The sequence below is a fragment of the Pelophylax lessonae genome (genome assembly GCF_965119305.1).
Source record: "Pelophylax lessonae genome assembly, chromosome: 1".
NCBI lineage: Eukaryota > Metazoa > Chordata > Amphibia > Anura > Ranidae > Pelophylax > Pelophylax lessonae.
In genome coordinates, this window is record NC_138768.1 from 217,091,774 (window position 1) to 217,107,884 (window position 16,111).

Here is a 16,111-nt window from a genome sequence, read left to right on the forward strand (position 1 = left end):
AGAGGCGCGCATGAAGAAGGAGTTACACTATGAAAATTCGAAGATCATGCTATTCCCTGCCTTCGGTGTGGAGATGCAGAAGAAATGGTGTTCCTACACCGAGATCCGCAAGCCAGCCCTACTGACAAAGTCGTGACGCGAAAGCATAAGACGCCACGCGTATAGGGGGCTGAGACTCAGACGAGCGGCGACCCATCAGCACAGCTCCCCACAGCTGCAATACTGTTTGGTGTGTACGGTCCGCACAAGTCCGATTGTGCAGATTCATGTGAATGTATTTTCATTCTTGATTCTAATAAAAGGATAATAGCAGTGAACACTTAGATCCTTTATTATCTTTACCCACATACCATACCCATGAAATTGTGAGAGATCGATCCAGGAAGTGGCATCCCCTACACTGGGCTTATCCTTACAGAGGATTTACTGCTGGTTTAATACTTCAGTGAGGTGAGAGGCCCTTCATATATGGAGACATCCATCAAGCACCTTGATTGATTTTTGCTCACGGCTTGACTCATGTTTTAGTGGACTCTTCATGCACTTTATTTTGGAATGCACTTTATGGACACTCTATATATTGCACCTTAAGAGTAATATTTATTTATATGATGCACGTTGTCACTTTTTTGGTTATTGAATCTATATAGCGCTGTATATATATATATATATATATATATATATATATATATATATATATATATATATATTGGATTCAGGGCTCTGCAGGAACTTTGGGGGCATAGGGGTTCAGCACTTCCTGACCTATTTAAATACTTTTTGGTTGGGCAAGGGGTTTCCGCACATAAGTCGCTTCTAGGGGATGACGGGGACTTTGCCACGGTGTTAGAGGCAGCAGTATTGGGCTCCTATGAAAGCCTGCGCCTTCTATTGCATAGAGGTTTAGAGGCTCAGTTTCCCCTGACAGCCACTATGAGAGCCACACTCAAGGCATGGGACTGCATTCAAACCCTGTTGCAACCCACCTCCAATTCCTTCTCGCCAGCCCACCCTTTGTGGATGAACCCACCTCTCTCTCAATTTCTTACCATCCCAGACCCCATTACATGTGCAACTAAAGGGATAACGACATTAGGGGATATCACTAGAAGGGGTTAACTTTTATCCTTTGTGGACCTCAAGCTAGGATATAATTTACCTAATCCCTACCTCTTTAGATACTTCCAGCTGCAATATACTTTTACCTCCCAATTTGGTTCTGTCAAGGTGGAAATTAAACCATGCAGCTTAGAAAACGTCCTTCCTCTGTGGTTAAATGCAAAGAGCAATGGGTGGAAGAGGTCCTGGATCTTGGAGGGGAGGAATGGGATGCTATGTGGAGCTTCCCCTTTACTCACCTGGTATCTGCAAGGGATTGGCTAATCCATTTCAAATTCCTACATAGGATTTACTATACTCTGGCAAAACTAGCTAGAATTTACCTGGGGGGGTATCGGCGGAATGCTGACGCTGTTCCTTTTCTCCGACTACCTTTGGTCATGTGTTTTGGGATTATTAGACTGCGATTCTTCCGTGTAAACAGAGGTCACCTCTTTACCTGTTCCATTGATGGTGGCAGTCTGCCTGATTAGGTTGGTGGAGGGTTTGGGGCCTACTAGGGCTCAACATACGTTGCTAAATTTGTTGTTGTATTATGCCTGTAAGGCATTAATCTTATCTTGGAAAAAGCCTACTACACCTTCTATTTCCTACTGGAAGGGATTTGTTAATAAAATGTTACCGCTCTATAGAGCTACGTACCTGAGCAGGGGTTGTCCAAAAAAATTTGAGAAAGTGTGGCAGATCTGGCTTGATAGCCTTACAACAGTTGCTCAAGACCCCTAGGGACATGACAATTAGGATATGACTGTTTGAATGGGGTGCTGGTTGCCGGGGGGGGGGGGGGGGGGGTTATGCTGGAGTTTTTTCCTTTTCACCTGTGGGTATATTATCCTTACCTGATATCACTCAAATCTACTGCCCCTAGGCCCCCATTAGCATGGGATGCTCTCTCCTGGAGGGACATGCTGTGATTGCCTATTACTCTGTATTAAGAGCTGTATCTATGTCTCTGACTGTAATAATATTATGTACAGTGGGTACGGAAAGTATTCAGACCCCCTTAAATTTTTCACTCTTTGTTATATTGCAGCCATTTGCTAAAATCATTTAAGTTCATTCTTCTTCCTCATGAATGTACACATAGCACCCCATACTGACAGAAAAACACAGAATTGTTGACATTGTTGCAGATTTATTAAAAAAGAAAAACTGAAATATCACATGGTCCTAAGTATTCAGACCCTTTGCTGTGACACTCATATATTTAACTCAGGTGCTTTCCATTTCTTCTGATCATCCTTGAGATGGTTCTACACCTTCATTTGAGCCCAGCTGTGTTTGATTATACTGATTGGACTTGATTAGGAAAGCCACACACCTGTCTATATAAGACCTTCCAGATCACAATGCATGTCAGAGCAAATGAGAACCATGAGGTCAAAGGAACTGCCTGAAGAGCTCAGAGACAGAATTGTGGCAAGGCACAGATCTGGCCAAGGTTACAAAAAGATTTCTGCTGCACTTAAGGTTCCTAACAGCACAGTGGCCTCCATAATCCTCAAATGGAAGACATTTGGGACAACCAGAACCCTTCCTAGAGCTGGCCGTCCGGCCAAACTGAGCTATCGGGGGAGAAGAGCCTTGGTGAGAGAGGTAAAGAAGAACCCAAAGATCACTGTGGCTGAGCTCCAGAGATGCAGTCAGGAGATGGGAGAAAGTTGTAGAAAGTCAACCATCACTGCAGCCCTCCACCAGTCGGGGCTTTATGGCAGAGTGGCCCGACGGAAGCCTCTCCTCAGTGTAAGACACATGAAAGCCCGCATGGAGTTTGCTAAAAAACACCTGAAGGACTCCAAGATGGTGAGAAATAAGATTCTCTGGTCTGATGAGACCAAAATAGAACTTTTTGGCCTTAATTCTAAGCGGTATGTGTGGAGAAAACCAGGCACTGCTCATCACCTGTCCAATACAGTCCCAACAGTGAAGCATGGTGGTGGCAGCATCATGCTGTGGGGGTGTTTTTCAGCTGCAGGGACAGGACGACTGGTTGCAATCGAGGGAAAGATGAATGCGGCCAAGTACAGGGATATCCTGGACTAAAACCTTCTCCAGAGTGCTCTGGACCTCAGACTGGGCCGAAGGTTTACCTTCCAACAAGACAATGACCCTAAGCACACAGCTAAAATAACGAAGGAGTGGCTTCACAACAACTCCGTGACTGTTCTTGAATGGCCCAGCCAGAGCCCTGACTTAAACCCAATTGAGCATCTCTGGAGAGACCTAAAAATGGCTGTCCACCAACGTTTACCATCCAACCTGACAGAACTGGAGAGGATCTGCAAGGAGGAATGGCAGAGGATCCCCAAATCCAGGTGTGAAAGACTTGTTGCATCTTTCCCAAAAAGACTCCTGGCTGTATTAGATCAAAAGGGGGCTTCTACTAAATACTGAGCAAAGGGTCTGAATACTTAGGACCATGTGATATTTCAGTTTTCTTTTTTAATTAATTTGCAACAATGTCAACATTTCTGTGTTTTTCTGTCAGTATGGGGTGCTATGTGTACATTCATGAGGAAGAAGAATGAACCTAAATGATTTTAGCAAATGGCTGCAATATAACAAAGAGTGAAAAATTTAAGGGGGTCTGAATACTTTCCGTACCCACTGTAAACACATTATTCTTTACTCCTGAGGGACACATAGCATTAGATGGCGTGAAAGTACTTTCTGGCGCATGGTGCCTGGTAGGGGGGTGAAGGGGGGGGGGGTTGGTTTGGTGTTTTTGTGTGGGAAGGTTTTCCTTCTGTAATAAGCCCTGCGAGGCTGAAACTTTGTTTTCTTGGTACTTCTTTCAAAATAATAACAATGAAAATAAATTTATAAAAAAAAGGGCCTAGCCTCATACAAAAATCATATTGAACTCATACAACAGTCGTCTCTATGTATTGGTTCCTAAAGTGAATGCAAACCCATGATTAGCAATCTAAAAATAAAAATTACGCTCAGAGAAAACAAGTTAAGGGGCTGGCACATCAGTTGATATAAATTGTACAATAAAGATAGGTCATTCGTAATACAACAATGATTAACAGTTGTATAATATGAAATATAAAATGCAGCGCTAAAATTATGAATGAAGAACACTACTGAATATGAACGTCCATCATAATAAGGTGAAAAAGTTCATGTATAAATATATTCAAACTTCTACCCGTCTGATGTGTGAACATAGACTTGTCATTTGGTGAGCAGCCTACACCTCCACCAGATAAATGAGCCTCTTACCAGAAGCCGTGGATCACCATGGCAAGGGTGATCAATCAAGCCTTAGGTATCTAAATCCAGATGAAAGCACCGTCTGGGACTTCAAGGTAACATACAGTAAGAAGCAATATGCAGCCAGAGGAAAAGGATGACTCTCTCCCAATATTAGTAACAGATCATTCCATAGCAGGTTTCAGATGCATAAGTGTCATCTTCATTTCCTGGTGCCTATCCATGGCAGAATACTGAACACACCCAGTTTGTTCCTAGCGTTATGCATAACTCTCTTTGTGTTTTATCATATCTGACATTGTCTGGGGCAAGGAAGCCAGGCTCTGTCATCATGCTCCATTTCCTACAAACCAACAGCGGGAAACCAAAAAAGAGGCCAGAACATAATGCACTCCACACCTCGCTTTAGTAATGCAGATCACCAAGCCTCAATTTAGTATCTAACCTACTGCAGCCAGAACCAAGCGTGGGAACTCCCTGAATCCAAGCTTCACCATCAAAAAGAAGGATTAAATAAGATCACTAATAAAAAACATTTATCATAAATGCCATCTAGTGGTCCAAAAGGGAAAGTATCCAAACTGAATGGGGAAAGCAAAGATAAGATTTGTAATACTAGTAACGTTAATAAAAAAATGGTTGCCCCCTATTGGTTCAGAAACTACACAAATAAAATCTAAATTGATGTGAAACAGGATGGCAGAAAGGGATGTATTCCAGAGATAAAACTATAATCCTTCCACTTTATAAAACTCTGGTCCGACCACATCTGGAGTATTCTGTCCAGTTCTGGTCACCAGTCCTCAGGAGGGATGTGTTGGAGCTGGAGAGAGTCCAGAGAAGGGCAACTAAACTAATTAGGGTATTGGAGGACCTTAATTATGAAGAGCGTCTGCAATCGCTTGATTTATTCTCCCTGGAGAAGAGATGCCTGAGAGGGGACATGATAGCAATTTATAAATATCTCAATAGTGATCTCAACATAGAAAAAAAGCTATTCAGTCGAAAGGATTGCATGAGGACTCGAGGGCATACAATGCGATTAGAGGAGAAGCATTTTAACCTCAGGCAACGTGGGGGGTTCTTTACTGTTAGGGCTACAAGATTGTGGAATTCTCTACCACAAGAGGTGGTTTCTGCCGGAAGTATGGTGGCTTTCAAAAGACTCTTAGACGTACATCTCAAGGAGAAGAACATTCAGGGGTATGAGAGATGATTACGGCCACACACACAACTGGATGGACTATTGTCTTAATTCAACCTCACCTACTATGTAACAGGTACAATTCACACTATACAGAATTGTTAAAAAATTTACTAAAAAATGTATCCTAAATGCAGCCTTGTGCACAAACTATCTTAAAGGGACATATGCTTCTAAAAACAGACAGTTATATCTCACCAAGAAAAAGAGATAAAATTGGTCCTCATACCCGGGAAATTACACATACACAAAGAAGCTGTTCATGGAGAAGGATGTTATGCATTATTATTAAATGCATTTACATCATACACCACGTTCATTCTGTATGGAGAAAATAATCTAAGCTCATGAATTCAATGGGTCTCTAACTGGGAAATGCCCTTTCTTACAGTTTCACCCCACCAAGGTGGTATATATCTGTCAATTGCCAAAAACAAGGTACCAGTGGGGGTCTCTGTTGTGGTAACAAGCATAGGGTTTCAGAACGCTATGTTCCTTGGAACCCTTCCTTATGTTGTTAATGTGTTTGTTGAACTGTGTAGCGATGAACCTCATAGTCCTCCCCACATGCTGCTTGCCACAAGGACTTTGCAGAAGATATACTTTTTTAGAGGCACAAGTGATAAACTGCACACCTTTTGCAAGGATAATAGCCTACGAAATAGTGAAACAAAAGAAGGTCTGATGGACAGATTGTTAGAATAAGGGGTGATTCTGACTTGTAAGGAAGGAACCCCTCTGAATAATACTCCAGGTATATCTGGAAGTAAGGGGCCAAGAACCCTATCATTTTTCAACACTTCTCAATGTTTATTAACACTTATTTCTAATGTGGCTTTGTTGTACAGAAAAGGATGTAATTAAAGGTTACTTAAATTGATTTGAATTCGTACATTTCTCCTTATCCAAGAGGCTATTTTTAAAGAGCAATGTGATGATTTTATTTATCACTTTGGGATTGTCATTGGTTTCTGCACATATCTATTTGGACTTATGTACATTATGATTTATGTTAACCCCTTGGTGCCAGCACCTCCTGGCCCTTTAAGAGGTTTCAGATGCTAGGAGTTTATGATCATGTGACTGCCGTGATTGGCTGTCCTGATGGCCACATGATTGGAAAGCTCCCATTTGCAAGTAGCAATCAGGAGCTTTCCGTTAGCCTCTGATAACTGTGGCGGGAGCGCGCAGGTCTTGTCAATCAAGAACCTTGTCTTGCCCCACATGATGTGCTGAAGAGTCACGTAGGGTGGCTAGCTGTGAGAAATATAGAAAGATCACTGCTTCCCGAGAATGATTTCAGATCATGAACGGAGTGGCAACAGAGCAGACTGGGGATTGCCTGCAATACTGTTGTCACTCTGCATACATGAACCTGTGGACCTGTCAGGATCACCAGATAAATAAAAACCTAATGAACTTATGTAAAAAATGAATAGCAACCATAATCAGACATAATAACTTTATACCTGATGACCTTTTTATGTTTTAGTTTTACTGACACTTTAAGCCTTTAAAGTAATTGTTTACCCTAATTGAATGGTATTCAGTTTTCTAAAGCATCTTATATTATCACAGTTGCCATTTTTACACAAAGTCAATTTTTTCACCATTTTTTATCCATTTTGCTCAGTGATGCTGTCTCTTGCAACCTCTTTGCAACCATTTCTTGTCTAGATACATGTATTCCCGTGATGCCAGCATGGCATTTCTTGGGGTTGCTTTCCAGATTGGACATAAATGGATAATGTGTGATGTGTGCTGAAACAACCATCATGTAGTCTTTATCTGAAGCTTGTGTGACACAGTGTTAATTTCGTCGACTAAAACCGACTAAAACGTTTTCGTCGACTAACATAATTCAGATGACTAAAATACGACTAAAACTAAAATGGCATTTTAGTCAAAAGACTATTAACTAAAACTAAATGGAAATTTGCTGCCAAAATTAACACTGGTGCATCCTCAAAGCTTAGTACCATAAATAACATATTAGATTTTTCACTCCAGGACCAGCAGTAGTATATAATGAGTTTGGAAATTGTAGAGAAATGCTTAAATAATGCATTACAAATTACAATTGAACTACACCCATTTGATTATAGATGACTAAAATGAGTTTTAGTCGACTAAAATGTAGGACATTTAGTCGACTAAAATATACTGGAGTTTTAGTCGACTAAATACGACTAAAACTAAAACACTTGCAGAAGACTAAAATGGGACTAAAACTAAAATGCCATTTTAGTCCTAAGACTAAGACTAAAACTAAATTGAAATTTGCTGCCAAAATTAACACTGGTGTGACAGGGTGACAATACAGGACCACAGTTAAGAGACAGAGACAGATCATTATCACCCTATAACAGGAAGTGCCTGAAGAGGGATCCTAATGGCAGGATCATCAGGTATTACTTTAATGAAAGCTGCTAATTTAAAAATATTGAAAAAAAAATGATGAATTTGCTTTATTATGTTAAGGCTTATATTATATTTTATCTATTGGGTTTAACTACACTTTAAGCAGTATTTACAGTTGCATTGAACTTTTTTTAAATTGTATTTTCCTTTTTAATTCAGCACTAGATTACAACCCTTATCTTTACCAAATACTATTCCACAACCTATTTAGATTATAAAGTTGTCTTTTGATAATCCAAACTGCTATGTTGCTTTCAATTAAATGAATATCAATGTGATGTTAAAGATTAGGTTTATATTATACTGCAAAGTCAAATCATGTGTTTAAAATATGAATATGTATTCTCAAACATACAGTTTTTGGCTGTGTTTGTATTATACATATTTTATTTTTTATTTTTTGCTAATACCTGTTGCTGATTGCAGTTTATTGCCTAATTGGTCTGGCCTCTACCTGATTTTTAACTTCATTTTATGTGATGTCTGGACACTGCATAAAATCAAATTAATTATTTTTCATGCAAACTGAATTACTAGATTTCAGTACATTAAAAACATGAACTTTCATTTTTATGACTTATTATTATGTCATGACAGTAAGAACAGAATGCTAAAGAAAAGTCCATGTTTTGCTCTTTGGTTGAACTGGACATGGATCTGCTTTTTCTACATTGTGAGCTGTTTCTTACCATTGATTAGCCATACTACATATTATACAGATCCTGTTAAGTGCACAGGGCACCGATTATAACTTCCTTGTACCACCAGTATTATTTCATGCAAACTGAAAACAATGTACCTGTCTGACAGTTTATGAACTGTTTGTGTTTCAGCCTGTGCAAGGGAAGAACATTGTACTCAGTGGTCAGAGATGCAAAAATAGTTTTAGATGTCAACAAGACCAGACAGATCGCACAAGAAATTGTGAAGGTAAGTGTACATTTCAGAAACAGGTTACTTAACTGTTGTTCTATGCATGCACTGTATATTGGTATCTGTTGTCCCGAAGTCCCATTCTCCAGTTCCACCTACATCGCTGGAAATAAAATAATCAAATGTGGAGAACAGCTAAATTACAGTAGATGTAAACCTAAAGTGGAACTAAACTCTTCTATCATTTTTAGCCAGGGAAGTTGCCATCCTAGTCTGAACGTTGCTGATATCATTTTTAGCCAGGGAAGTTGCCATCCTAGTCTGAACGTTGCTGATATTAATAGTATGGGGGCAGGATGTCTTTAAAAGAATCAGTAGGCTACAATGAGGGAAAAAGTATTTGATCCCCTGCTGATTTTGTAATTTTGCCCACTGACAAAGAAATGACCAGTTTATAATTTTATTGGTAGGTCTATTTTAACAGTGAGAGACAGAATAATGACAAAAATATCCATAAAAACATATTTTAAAAATGTTATAAATTGATTTGCATTTTAATAAGTGAAATAAATATTTGATCCCCTATCAATCAGCAAGATTTTCGGCTCCCAGGTGTCTTCTATACAGGTAAGACAACAACAAGAAAAGGGCGCACTGACCTTGTGCATTACCACTAAAAAGTTTAATAAAAATTGAATTGGGTAGCGTACATTATACTCACCAGGTCTTTGTGGACGCCAACACGCTATCCAGCAGTAGAGAAGGGTTCTGGAGGCTAGTGGTTTCCATTTCCTACATGCATGTACACATCCTATGTTTGTGAGTATAATGTACGCTACCCATTTAGATTTTAATAAACTTTTTAGTGGTAATGCACAAGGTCGGTGTGCTCTTCTCTTGTTGTTGTCTTACAGTATTTTTGGATACCCTTGATCCTGAGGGGGCAGCAAGACCACCTTACCTGTGCTAAAAAGACCATTCAGAACATTTACCTTCCCTCATACCACTTGAGCGCAGGAGAGATACTGTTTTTGGTCTTCTATACAGGTAAAAAGCTTAGATTAGGAGCACTCTCTTGAAGGGAATGCTCCTAATCTCAGCTTGTTACCTGTATAAAAGACACCTATCCACAGAAGCAATCAATAAAAATCCGATCTCTCCACCATGGCCAAGACCAAAGAGCTGTCCAAGGATGTCAGGGACAAGATTGTAGATCTACACAAGGCTGGGATGGGCTACAAAACCATTTCCAAGCAGCTTGGTGAGAGGGCGACCACAGTTAGTGTGATTATTCGTAAATGGAAGAAACACAAAATAACTGTCAATCTCCCTCGGTATGGGGCTCCATGCAGGACCTCACCAGAACTACACAACTACTACACTATGTCAGTGATCTCAAGGCAGCTGGGACCATAGTCACCAAGAAAACAGTTAGTAACACACTACGCTGTTAAAGACTGAAATCTTGCAGCGCCCACAAGGTCCCCTGCTCAAGAAAGCATGTGTACAGGCACGACTGAAGTTTGCTAATGAACATCTGAATGATTCAGAGGAGAACTGGGTCAAGGTGTTTTGGTCAGATGAGACCAAAATCAAGCTATTTGGCTTCAACTCAACTCGTCGTGTTTGGAGGAGGAGGAAGGCTGTCTTTGACCCCCAAGAACCTCATACCCACTGTAAAACATGGGGGTGGAAACATTATGCTTTGGGGGTGTTTTTATGCTAAGGGGACAGGATGACTTCACCACATCAAAGAGACGATGGATGGAGTCATGTTGCCTCAAATCTTGGGTAAGAACCTGCTTCCCTCAACCTGCGGAATGAAAATGGGTTGTGGATGGATATTTCAGCATGACAATGACCCAAAACACACGGCAAAGGTAACAAAGGAGTAACTTAAGAGGAAGCACATTAAGTTTCTGGAGTGGCCTAGCCAGTCTCCAGACCTACCTTAATCTCATAGCAAATATGTGGAGGGAGCTGAAGGTTCGAGTTACCAAACGTCAGCCTCGAAACCTTAATGACTTGGAGAGGATCTGCAAAGAGAATTTGCACAAAATCCCTCCTGAGATGTGTGGAAACCTGGTTGCCAACTACAAGAAACAACTGACCTCTGTTGTTGCCAACAAGGGTTTTGCCACCAAGTATAAAGTCATATTTTGGGCAGGGGTCAAATACTTATTTCACTCATTAAAATGCAAATCAATTTATAACTTGTTTTAAATGTATTTTTCTAGATTTCTTTTGTTGTTATTCTGTCTCTCTCTGTTAGACGAAACCTACCATTAAAATTATAGACTGTTCATTTCTTTGTCAGTGGGCAAACGTACAAAATCAGCAGGGGATCAAATACTTTTTTCCCTCACTGTAAGTGAAAAATAGATTTGGGGTTTTCCATACGGTTTAATTAATCAACTCCATGGCTTTGGTTGATGTACTGTATCACTAAAGGTAGAAGATTCTTCTTAGAAGCACAGGAAAAATGTGATTGAACATCCGTAAGAAACATGTATGTGTGAACTGTATTCCTAACTGAGAGAAAGCACAAAAAAAGCTTCCATGACAAACAATTGCTAATAGGTTATGATATAATATGAGACGGAAATAACAATCCTCCAAATCAGAGGCAAAAGATTAGAAATCATTGTATTTAATATGTATCTCCTATCATGTTTTACAGTAAGGGAGGGTAAGAGATAAATGGCATAGTAAGTTAAAATTTTTGATGCATAGCTCATAATTTAAGCTGCATTGCAAGAAGGTAATTGCTTCATGCTGCTAAAAATGTTCCGATCTGTGAGCTCTTGCTGTGTAAGCAGGATTGTGCCGCAAACTATTGTAAACTAAACAACTGACAATGATAGATGTAAATCATTTCCCAACAAAATGTTATGCAGCACACATCAAAAAGAGGAAAATTACAAGACTTAATTATCTGCTTCACTAAGTCCATAGAGGTGAAAAGATCACAATGCCCTGCACGTGTTGTTATGTCATTCATGTAATTAATTGCGTCACCTTTGTAGTTTCTTTAACGGAAGATCATTCTTAATATCTGGCAGCAGAAATCTTTCCATTAACAAACCCAACTCTTAATTTGGTTGCTTACTGCTTTCTTAGATTACCCTTTTCATAATCACAGCTTATGACATTTTCAGTTGTTTACTATATTCATATTTGCTATTTAAACTGGGACTTGAAGTAAAATTCAATGTCTGATTATTACATCAGATCTTCCTTCTTAAACCAAAATAACTGTATGATTGCAGTAAAAAAAAAAGGAAAAAAGTTAGAAAATATATTTACTGACATCACATTTCTTCTTTTGAGATCCTGGGAATGCTGAGGAACTTAAATCTGAAGATAAGTTTGAAGATGCTCTTGCACTGTGCTAGAGCATCGTATCAAGAGATTTGGGATACTCATCATTTCCAGGGTCTTGCCAGAAGGATCATACTGTCACCCTCTCTTGTGCGAAAGTCGAGGGTAAGGTAAGTATATACTCTAACCATCTTGGTAGAGGCAAGGCTTTGCTTCCTCATGTCAAAGCTTCCAGCAAGGAGAACAGCAAGCAGTATAGTAGTGACATCACCAAATTTCACTCCAAAAATGAGAGCAGTTAGAGGCAGGAGTGCCTTAGATCTCATACTACAGAAATACAGCTATAAGGCTGTAGGCAAAGCAGTGCCTAGATCCTGTCACATAACAGGTAGTGCATTATTATTTTTTGGAAGGAATTTCTAGGCAAATTCTAGATGTTCCTTATAACATAGCAAATCTTCACTTTTTGACTTCATGTCTGCTTTAGGCTAGGTTCACACTACTGTGATACGTCCTTCTTCCGACTGTCAGTGAGATTATGTAGTGCCACTTGGATGCAACTTTGATAAGGTTTGTATATGGGGCCAAAATCACACCAAAATTGTACAGGAACCTTTTCCAAAATTGCTCTATGCTGAGTTGCATTGATGTAAACGGACACCATTGAATGAGTCTGAAGTCACATTTGAAATCACACTAATTTGAATTATTTACTCCTTTAGCAAATCAACCCAATAGTGTAAGGAATGATATGTAGCTTTCAGTGTGGTGAGACTATTGTTGAAAGTTTAGGTGCAGAGAAAGATGTCTTACCCTAAGGTACCCCTGTCACATGTTTCTATGGAAAGGTGTCATGGCTGGTTCTAAGAATAGCTGGAGAGGCTCACTGTGTCTTTGTTCCAACACAGAGCTATACAACATGAACATATTATGCACAAGGGTGGTTTCCAATCGTTTAAACTTTTTCTTAGCAGAGTGTTTGAATCTAGTTTACACCTTATAATGAAGAATTGTGAACACAGTACAGAAATGGTTAAATATGTTAAACATTACTCCACAGCCCCCTTCTTTGACTTTGTTCACACATGTCTGGCTGAGGTTTGCAGAGTCTGGTTCGGTTTTGTTCACTGGTTCAGGTGCGATTCAGGTGCAAATTTGTACTTGAAGTCCCAAATTTTACCGATAGATGACATTCCTCCCCGACCCCCGGATCCCCGTTATCCCCTCCAGGTGGTAGACCGTATCAAATATCTAGGGGTCCTGGTCACCAACTCCCCTAAAAACAACCTGTCGGATAATATCCAGCCTCTCTTCGATTTATTGAAGTCTAAAACCCAGACCTGGGCGCGTCTCCCGCTGGGGGTAAGGGGTAGGATCAATCTTGTAAAGATGGTGTTGCTCCCTAAATTGCTCTACACGTTTTGGCATTCCCCGATCTACCTTCCCCTTAAACACTTCTTGCAGATTGACTCAATTCTCAAGCCCTTTATCTGGGGCAACAGCCGACACAAATTGGCCTGGAGGAAACTGAAAAGCCCCACGGATCTAGGTGGTCTCGCCCTCCCTGACTTCAATATGTATTACATAGCATCCCAGCTGTCCCACTTTTTCCACCTCCATAACTCGGACAGGGAACGATCCTGGGCCCCGGCTGCCACTGACCCTTTGTCCCTGATTTTGACGGGGGCATGGAGGGGATAGGGCGAGTATGTTGTACCATTACAGACGCCTATGGGATGTTGTGTCCAACAAATTGTCACTTCCCTCACTGCATGAACACACTCCGCTTTGGCATAATGCCCAGTTCCCTGAGTTCGCGACTGTTCCCGATGCGCACGCCTGGGCCCGGTATGATACTCACTTTTTAGCCCAACTGCTGGAGAACGGCACTCTACGGACATTTGAGGCCCTAAAACGGCAGTACAACCTCCCCAACCGTATGCTTTTCAGATATTTTCAGATCCGGCACGCTTTCTCCTCCCAGTTCCCTGCTCCCCTACCTGATATAACCCCGATTTCTATGATTGAGGTGCTCAGGGGATCTGAACCCAAGCAACTTATATCCCACCTTTACAATGCCCTTCTTCTCCCTGCGTCCACAACATCAGCATATGCTCTTAAGACTAAGTGGGAGTGAGATGTGGGACCCTTGGAGGACAAGGAGTGGGAGGATGCCCTGGATAACTGTAAATTGGTATCCCCAAAGCTGTCCGACCGTCTGACCCAGCTGTATATACTACATAAGGCCTACCTGACTCCCCTACAACAATCTAAGTTTCAGCCGGATGCCTCCCCTGACTGCCCTATGTGTGGGAGGGAGCGGGGTACATTCTTCCACCTGAACTGCAGGGATTTTGGAAACAAGTGGTTGGCTTTCTTCATGATACCATGGGCTCCCCCCTGACGCTGACCCCGAAGCCTTGCTTGCTTGGTATACTTCCTGACGTTAATCTAGATAAGTTTACTGTACATTTCCTGCACGAGACCCTGTTCCTCGCCAGGAAGTGTGTAGCTCAAAAGTGGATGAGGTTCACCCCCCTGTCCTTCACGGACTGGCTCAGATCAGTCAACTCCACTCTACCCTACAAAAAACTGATTTATACGCACGAGGTTGCCCTGATAAATATAATAAGATATGGGATAGGTGGGTCCAGGCCCCGGAGACGTGCATCTAGCTTGTTTGATTTGTTTATCATATTTATGACATGCATTGCCTGAGCTGTGTATATCCACCGTCTGGAGCCAAGCGAGGTACCTGGAGGCCCCCTGAGGTTGTGGACTCTCGTGTTTTCCCTTTTTATTTTTTCTACCTGAATCTGGAATAGCTCCGTATATCTAGTGGACTGGTTCTCATGCCCCCTGCCTCCTCCCCACGGACGAGTCTTAAAAACAGTACTTTTTCCCTACTACTGCTGATGTACCACTAAAGTATGCTGGTAAAGTGGTGTATTCTGTATACTGTTTTTTCTTTTTTTTTCTGTAAACACTCATGTCACTTGGTCTAATGTTCAATGCCTTTTTTAATAAAGACTGTTGTTTGATTCAAAAAAAAAAAAAAATAAATGCATCCGATTTGCATACATTTGAACCAAGCCTAAACGCTGCAAAGCAAGAAAGAATGGGAACATGTAACAAATATAATCCACTTTTGCTGCAAAAGCTTAAAGCTTCAGCAGAGGTTATAACAAATAAAGGTGGACCAAACACCCCGCAAACACTATAAAAGTCTAAGGGACCCGAACATGAAAAATCGAAAGTCCCCATTTTGAAGGCTTATATGCAAGTTATTGGCCATTGGAGGACATGTAACAATACAAACATTTTTTAAAAAAACGATCATTTTTAAAGAAGCAGTGATTTTAATGATGCCTAAAGTGAAACAATAAAAATGAAAAATTCCTTTAAATATAGTGCCTAGGTTGGTCCCCTTAGTCTGCCTGTAAAGTGGGGCATCAGTGTGTAGAAGCTGCTGCAGCAAAACTGACATTTCTAAAGAAAAAAATGCATCTAAATTTACTTTGCAGCTGCAAGCTATTGTTGACAAAAAAAAATTGAAAAAAATGGCAAAATTTAAAAAAAAAAAAAAAATGGCATGGGTTCCTCTCCAAAATCCATACCATACCCTGGTCTGACCATGCAGCCTAGCAGGTCAGGAAAGGGGGAGAAGAGCGAGCCCCCCCTAACCATGCCAAGCCACATGCCCCCAACATGGGGGGGTGCTTTGGGGCGGGGGGGCTCAACATGCACAAGTTGGTAATGTCACAAGGGGCGGTGCGACCAGGTGACGTCACCAGGTGGCTTTACCCCTTACCTATATAAGAAATGTGAAACGGCAGAGGCTGCAGTAGGCGGTTAGCCTTCCTTGCGGGCGGATCATTTTGTTTTTTATTTTTTAAATAAAGGGCTTGTCAAAAACCTGTGCACTGTTTTATTTATTTTTACACTTTTTTTGGT

General features: G+C 40.8%; 1 protein-coding gene across 2 annotated transcripts in view; it reads left to right on the plus strand.

The window, feature by feature from the left end:
* The window catches only part of KSR2 (kinase suppressor of ras 2), a gene marked incomplete at its 3' end in the record, with an annotated part of 683,082 nt that overhangs the window by 559,316 nt on the left and 107,655 nt on the right, over positions 1-16,111 (plus strand). For both annotated transcript variants that reach the window (XM_082252187.1, XM_082252188.1), the window contains exon 15: positions 8,797-8,893. In XM_082252187.1, coding sequence (XP_082108313.1) covers positions 8,797-8,893 — 97 coding nt within the window. The remainder of the gene's footprint in view (positions 1-8,796; positions 8,894-16,111) is intronic.